The sequence below is a fragment of the Branchiostoma belcheri genome, unplaced genomic scaffold (genome assembly GCF_001625305.1).
Source record: "Branchiostoma belcheri isolate BF01 breed outbred unplaced genomic scaffold, Haploidv18h27 scaffold24, whole genome shotgun sequence".
Taxonomy (NCBI): domain Eukaryota; kingdom Metazoa; phylum Chordata; class Leptocardii; order Amphioxiformes; family Branchiostomatidae; genus Branchiostoma; species Branchiostoma belcheri.
Genome location: NW_017803843.1, coordinates 3,141,468 through 3,148,591, shown reverse-complemented (window position 1 = coordinate 3,148,591; position 7,124 = coordinate 3,141,468). Strand labels below are relative to the sequence as shown.

Here is a 7,124-nt window from a genome sequence, read left to right as displayed (position 1 = left end):
GAAAAAACCGTAACCTCTGTTGAACTGTACCTTGTTTTGAAAAGCCATTACAACTTAACAAGAGGAGAAGACTCACAGCGAAGAGCTTCATGAGCGTGTCGTCCTGTTCCCGCTGCACGTCTGCACGCGCGTGGTCATCCACCTCCCAGCCCTGCGAGCTCAGGAACTGGAAGTGCCCGCTGAACAACCGGCTTCTGATGAAGCTCTCCTACAGGAAACAAACAGACAAAAAGAAAGTAATGAGCACAGTCAGGGCTTGTGCAAAAAAAAAAATTGTGCAAAGACCTAAAGATCCTCAGGCTGTTTCATAAACTTGCAGCACACGTAGAGCATCAAGAAAAACAAGCCAGGTGTAGCGCTCACCTCTAGCTGACTCTTGTCCGTGTTCAGCTCACACAGCGGGACCTGGAAGGGCAGCACCGTGACAGCAGGGCGGGGCAGCACAGGTGGGAACGTGGAGCCTTTACATGGGATACACCTGGGCACAGGTGGTCATAAAAGTGATGTTAGTCCATGTTTTAAACACAGTAACGTTAAATAGACAAAATATACTGAGGTTCTTCTCTTACATGAGTGCAAAATTAACACTGTCTACTGGTTACTGATGCAGTTCGTGCGAGGTCTGATAGGTGTCATTCCTATACTTTAAGGATCATCCTACAGGAGGCATACAGAAAAGACGAATACCTGAGTTGTTGCGGATTCTCGTTGACTCCAACCAGCCAGTAGTTGTCTGATTTACCCTTGCACTGTGTGGAGAGGTAAACAGAAAGGAGATAAACCTGTAACTGGGGACCATAGCCCAAAAATAACTTTTTAGGCTATGGTCATTTCTTCCCCAAGATAAACCCCAACATTTGAAATACAGATTCTACCCCCTCTGGTCCCCAATGTAGTACATTGTACACAGAAGAAACTGCCAGAAGGACTGAGAGCCAGGAATATAGTAAGAAGAAGGCAGCTTAGCAGTAGTAGTCAATATGGACAGGTGCCGTGGTTACTTTATAAAAGAAGCTGGTCATACAAGTACTACTTGGTCAATCTAAGGGACCACCAAATCATGGTCACAATGCCAAGTTGGTCCAAAGGTGGTCACTGGGTACAGGCTTCACTGTATCTAAAAACAGAAAGTTGTTCTCCATACGTGACTTCTAGTATTGGCGACAGGAGTCCAGCTGCAGCCCAGGCCTCTGTTCATCATCCTCACCACGCCCGAGGAGTCATAGGTCACCGGCGTGCCCTCAGCACTGAACCTGCAGAATAGGAGAACAGGCCATATTCATGTGCACACACATTCATGTACAACACTCTCATACAGATGCATACACTCACACACATACACAGAAATAAACTACAATTGTAGTCCAAAATTTGTTCTCTTATCTAGAACTATTGAAGAATAGACCTCCATAAGTATGGTAAAGGCCTGTGAATGCAAGTTGTAGTATAGCCATATAGCCAGTTTGACCCTACCCTATCCATGTGAGGGTGGATTTTGGGTTGATGGGGAGATGTCCCTCCATCACCTTCCTCCTCCTCTTGCCCATCACCTCCAGCAGCTGGGCGCCTAGCAACTGGTCTCCTGGGATACCTGGGCATGATAGATGGAGGGATACAGGGATCTAATTATATTTTGATACCTCATTTGTAGGAATTTTCTCAAAATTGACCCTTCTGATCAAATTTTTCATATTTACTGGGTATGCTTTACATCCTGCTGAAGTTGGATGTACTGTGTATCTATCTATGTGGCACCAAAAGAACAGCAAACAAACAAACAAACCTGTGCCCATGTGGTACACCACCAACAGCTGTGTTCCATAGGCTGCCATGGAAACCACTGGGCCGGGGATGCTGATTACGTCCTTCTGTATCCCGGCAACCGTCCAAACACGGACCAGCCTATTGTCTGTCGCCACGGAAACCCAGCCCTGACCAATGGCAAGCACCTGGGGGAGACAGTCTTCAATGTAAATTTCTCTTTTGTTGAAGACCACAAAGAAATTCTCCCTTTTTCTGCAGGCCGTTTCTATTGCAGTTTGGAAAGCTGGAGCAGAGGTTCAGGGATTTGACTATGAGAGAACCCACCTGTATGTCTTCTCCATCCGTCATGGCCGTTGTCCACTCTTTGGAGTTGTCCCAGGAGGAGAAGTGAAGACAAACCAGCTTACTGCAGAAATCATAAATATCAGGACAAATCAGCTTACTGTAGAAATCTTAAAAATCATCAAAATAAAAATTGAAAATGTTTCTGCAAAAACCATGACCAACCTAAAACTGTACTGTCCCATTGGCTATATACATCAGTCCACGTAAACTGATTTATCTTGAGGACTCATGGTGCAGTTTTGACAAGAGTGGAAAACATTGTCTGATTCAGATCAGTTTATCAGCTGAGCCCATTAAATTAATGAGATTCCTAGCAATACTGATACATTTTCATGGTTTGTTTCTTCTTTTTTATTCTCTGACTTTGTTTCCCTTTCTATCTCAGACAGCACAGTGATTGTTAATCCTTAAGACCAGCCCAGCCCCACCTTGGTGAGTCGTCTGTTCCCTCGCAGGCGAGCAGCGCGGCCTGGTCGGACAGGGCGGCGAGGGTGTGGTTCAGGTGGTTGGTGACGTGCATGGAGTGGTGCACCGACGTGTCGTGGAACTCGATGTCGATGGAGTTCTCCTCCTCGCTGTTGTAGCACTTCACAACGCCCACCGAGTTCCACACCTTACGGGAAGGGAAATGTGGACAATTAGACTCACACAGCAAGGGAAATGATGTTTCTGAAATGAGTCACTCAAAAAGAGATACAAGCTACATGGGCAAGGGGTTGGTGCCTGGGAAAGTGTATGGGTTAGTACTAAAGTGTTGTACCCACCATGAACCTGTGAGCCAGGCTGACTGGGGTGGAGCCTGGCTGGAAGGCTGGCTGCAGGGGGGTGGGCTTGGGACCCTGGTACACCGGCTGGGGGGGTGCCCGGGACGGCAGTCCTGAGATGCTGTCCACATCATCCAGTACGTCTGATGCTGGCTTCATGGAAATACTGTCTGTACCTAAACAACACAAGACAAGGATCACATCATTATCTATTTGGAATGGCACAACGATATTAAAAAGACAATGTCAAATCTTAAAGCAGCACATTTCTTACCTATAGAAGCATCATCATCATCAAAAATGTTGGCCTTTATACGCTTCCTCTGTGTTGGCACCGGCATGGAGTCATCGTCATCAGGGTCTCCTGGGGCGTTGCCATGGGAACCATTGTCATGGTCACCAGCTGACAAGAGGAAATCATCATCATCTCCGTCAAACATGGCTGCCATGGGGTCGTCTGCTGCATCCGACTTCAGTTGTCGATGGAAACAAAAATTTTTTTTCTGTTAATCAGACAACATTACTTATTACTTATTTATACTATTTTATTTATTGGAAAGTTGTGCAGTAAAAAGATGTGAATTGACCATTTCTTTTTGAAAGTCTGTCTCACCTGTTTGCTGGACGATCCTGGAGCTACGTTTTCTACCAGTCCCAGCTGGCCCTGCAGAAGCAATGAGGAGAGTTAATCATCACAATACTACAACCTTATTGTTGTCTGTACAAAATGAAAACTGCAAAAAAGGTATCAAACTTGGTTCTAATATTTCCCACCCACACAACGAAAGCCACAAGACAACAACAGTGCAAACTTTATTTTATTTCTTGAAAACAGGTGTTAATCTAAAGACTATCCTATTAACCGGTATACACAAAGGGGTACAAGGCAGTAACTATGAGAACATGACTACCTGCACGTCTGTGTAGGCGATCTCAGTGCCATTTGCAGGGTTCCACACCAGCCCACAGATGGTCAGACTCTTGTCATGTTTTACCCTGAAGAGAGGCAGCCATAAAACAGACCTTACAAATAGACAGATGTTACGAACACCACAGGATCCAACACTTCTCAGTACAGGTGTGTTTTGCAGATCAACAGAGAATACACTTAGGAAAACCTTATTCAACTTAAGGCTTGGCTTCAAAGAATAAAATGGTGAGACCTGACATCAGATTGAAATCACAACGTGGTACCAACAATGTTAGCCAGTCTCTTACCTCTCCACACAGTTTTTGCTCAGCACATCCCATACAAGTATGGAGCCATCCACGCAGGCTGCTGACAACAGAACTCCGTTGGGAGACCAGGCTACCAGGGAAATTGGCTGAAACAAGGACACAATCTCTCACAATGGGAACTTTGAGAGATGAGGTCTAGAGAATTATATAACCGTTATGTCCACTTTTCTAAAATGTATGAAACTTAGTTCTGTTGTAGCCACACAAATTACCTGTTCTATTGAGTGATCTGTGAGGGTGATGACTTTTTCCCAAGTGTCCTTTTCAAACACCTGTACCTCCTTCTCCACTGGTACAGCCAGGTACTGCAGACAAACAGGGAGGTTACAATACAAGCAGCATATCTGTCCTCATTAACCTAGTGGGCACCACAAATTTGGAAAAGAAGCAGCATTACTGGAAATGTATAAAAGACAGTATTTAAATCATTAAATGATTGACAATACAATCCTATGATCTGTGCCATGATTAGAATCTTAACTTTTGTTCTGACACAGATTTATTGTATTCCTCACCTTGCCAGTTCTGGGTTGCCATGCCAACCTGCATAGAGTTTTAGCCCCACTGATATCACTGCACTTGGGGAGGAGGTTCCAACTTTTCACTTGGTTCTGAAACAAACAACATGAGTTCACTAGGGGCAAACCTTAACCCTCACCTTCTGTTGTAGCTAAAGAAAAACAAAATCATGTCAAAAATTGAGCTGTAATGTAATTTGTAAAGATACCTTTTCTGTGATGTTCCATATAGCTACTGTTCCGTCACAGCTGGAGGAAGCCTGTCAAGTATACAACACACAGATACAGAATAAGGTAGACATGGGTGATTCAAGAAAGTTCTTGGCCTCACAAAGAACAAAACCCCACTTCGGAGCATCTACATTGTGCTAAAAGCCTTGGACTACCAGTACTTCTTTTTCTTCTATCGTAAGTATTTTTTATGTCATTGTCAGATAAAGCAAAGAATGCTTTCGGGTATGAAAATGTTTTAGATGTTAAAATGGACATAAGGAAGAAAAACGTGTATAGAAGTCCTAACAAAGAGGCACGTAAAACGAATGAACAAACAAACAAAAGACAGACCAGATACTTGTCCTCTTGTTCCACAGCCACACTCAGTACAGGAGCCTGGTGTCCGGTGAACAGGGACTGACCAGTGCTGTCCTCATCCTCCACTTTCAACACTCGGATGTTAAAGTCACTGGAGACAATCAAAAAGTGAAGAGGTAGAACTTCAGGACCTTACTTTATATGGTCTTCACTGTCAATAGTAAGTAGTGACATCGATACAAGCTGCATAACTTGATCACGCTAACACTTATTGCATCTTTAGTTTAATATTTTCTCCATAAGTACCAGCTCACCTGGCACCTGCAGCCAGTAGTTTCCCAGACTCGCTGTAGACCAGGTGAGAGACAGGTGCAGTGAAGCGGGCCAGGATGCCATCAGGTGCACCATCAGACAGGGTGTGAGCCTGGACCGTGTTGGAGTCTGTTCCCGTCAGCAGCCGATTGTCCTGGTGGGATGAGAAAACACAGTGCAGTGATGAATGGTCAGAGACATTCAGCAGTTGTGTTACAGATGAACAGTCATAATCAGATTCAGAGTAACTCACTCATAATTCAGACATTCTAAACAGACAATATTTATCTATTTATACCAGTTTACTGTCTGTATTGATGCCAACATCAGCACCCAACAGTTACCACTGCTTCACGTATCTTGTGCCAGCTTATTGAAAAGCATACCTTATATCTAGAATAATGCGTTAGTAATTTTGAAGGAGACGCCTTTATCCCCACTTGTTCAAGTGTATGTTTACCACATCAGTCATCAGCGCACCTTTGTCGCCACAGCATGGATCTTGTCACCCACAGAGATGGTTTTGGGATCATCATCCTCCAGACCCTCCCAGACTCTCACATCTCCATCAGTACCACAGGTGATCAGGTACCTGCCACAGGTGTCAATCAATCAATCTTTGTAAAGATCTTTTGGGGGGAATCTTTGAAAAGTGTTTGTGAGACAGGTTGTCCATAATATTAATCATCAGGAGTTGATGACTTAATCTTTATGCAAATCTCTTAAAGTATGCATCAACAATACTTCATACCATTGAGATACCACAACATATATTTAGCAGTAATATCTCATGTTTCAAATGCTACATATGTTGTCATAAAAATTATGTGATTTCATTTACCCACATAATTTTCTGAGTATATGCACATAGTCCATGAAAAGCATATTCATAGTGAAAAGCAACTGATCTTATAAAACAGCACTGGTATCTCAACAATCAACTGACAGCGAAACTCTCCCGGGTGCTGTTCCAAACTTACTTCCCGTGCTGTCCGTAGCAGATGTCTGTGTGTCCCTCGCTGTGTGCGTAACGCACCGGTTTCCTGGTGGCTGGCATCGCTCTAATAACGTCACACCAGAAAACAGCAACGTCAATCAGAAAAAAGCATCGATGTTGAAACGCCATACCCTTATCTTCATCTACAGTCCTTTGTCAGTCGATCATTTTCTAAAGCTATATAAAGTCAGTAGTGCGTGTTGACGTATGACTGTGCCCCCCTCCCCACGACATCGTAATTACGAGCAAATGGTTTTCGGTCAAATATGGACGTTAGTTAACTCATGCTTTAGACTTTAACAATCAAAGTAATGCACATTACTATCTAAAGATGTGTGTATGCATGACGTGTCCGTACCTGTTAGGAAACGGTTGTTCAGGAGGGAAACTGCTCTGCACTAAAAGCGACTTCTGACCAGACTCAATCCCTTCGCACTTCCCGCCAAATCCGCCGCACCACGTGATCTAATGCTGGGTTGTACCATTAGATGTCAGGGGCGATCTTAGTAGTGAATCTTCAAGAGTAAGGGACTGTACGATATTTACCGGGGGGGGAGGGCTGGTGCACTGGGGGGGAGGGCCATTGAAAAATTTTTTGGCCTGGGGGGAGGGCCATGGAAAAAAATTTTGAGCCGGGGGAGGCCATCGAAAAAA

At 44.2% G+C, this 7,124-nt stretch overlaps 1 protein-coding gene across 3 annotated transcripts in view; it reads right to left on the bottom strand.

Annotated features, from left to right (window-relative positions):
• The window catches only part of LOC109471164 (WD repeat and HMG-box DNA-binding protein 1-like), a 20,809-nt gene extending 13,857 nt beyond the window's left edge, over nt 1–6,952 (bottom strand). For 2 of the 3 annotated variants that reach the window (XM_019770445.1, XM_019770448.1), the window contains exons 1-16: nt 6,829–6,952; nt 6,454–6,534; nt 5,954–6,065; nt 5,476–5,627; nt 5,195–5,312; nt 4,840–4,890; nt 4,628–4,723; nt 4,325–4,417; nt 4,092–4,198; nt 3,785–3,869; nt 3,487–3,537; nt 3,148–3,343; nt 2,874–3,049; nt 2,538–2,722; nt 2,089–2,170; nt 1,784–1,949 (exon numbers count right to left, since the gene is read on the bottom strand). In XM_019770445.1, coding sequence (XP_019626004.1) covers nt 1,784–1,949; nt 2,089–2,170; nt 2,538–2,722; nt 2,874–3,049; nt 3,148–3,343; nt 3,487–3,537; nt 3,785–3,869; nt 4,092–4,198; nt 4,325–4,417; nt 4,628–4,723; nt 4,840–4,890; nt 5,195–5,312; nt 5,476–5,627; nt 5,954–6,065; nt 6,454–6,530 — 1,747 coding nt within the window. In that variant the 5' untranslated portion in view covers nt 6,531–6,534; nt 6,829–6,952. Of the gene's footprint in view, nt 1–76; nt 209–363; nt 479–687; nt 750–1,144; nt 1,254–1,473; nt 1,592–1,783; nt 1,950–2,088; nt 2,171–2,537; nt 2,723–2,873; nt 3,050–3,147; nt 3,344–3,486; nt 3,538–3,784; nt 3,870–4,091; nt 4,199–4,324; nt 4,418–4,627; nt 4,724–4,839; nt 4,891–5,194; nt 5,313–5,475; nt 5,628–5,953; nt 6,066–6,453; nt 6,535–6,828 lie in introns of all 3 variants that reach the window. The other variant, XM_019770446.1, reaches the window with a different exon arrangement.
• Nucleotides 6,953–7,124: the final 172 nt, after the last annotated feature.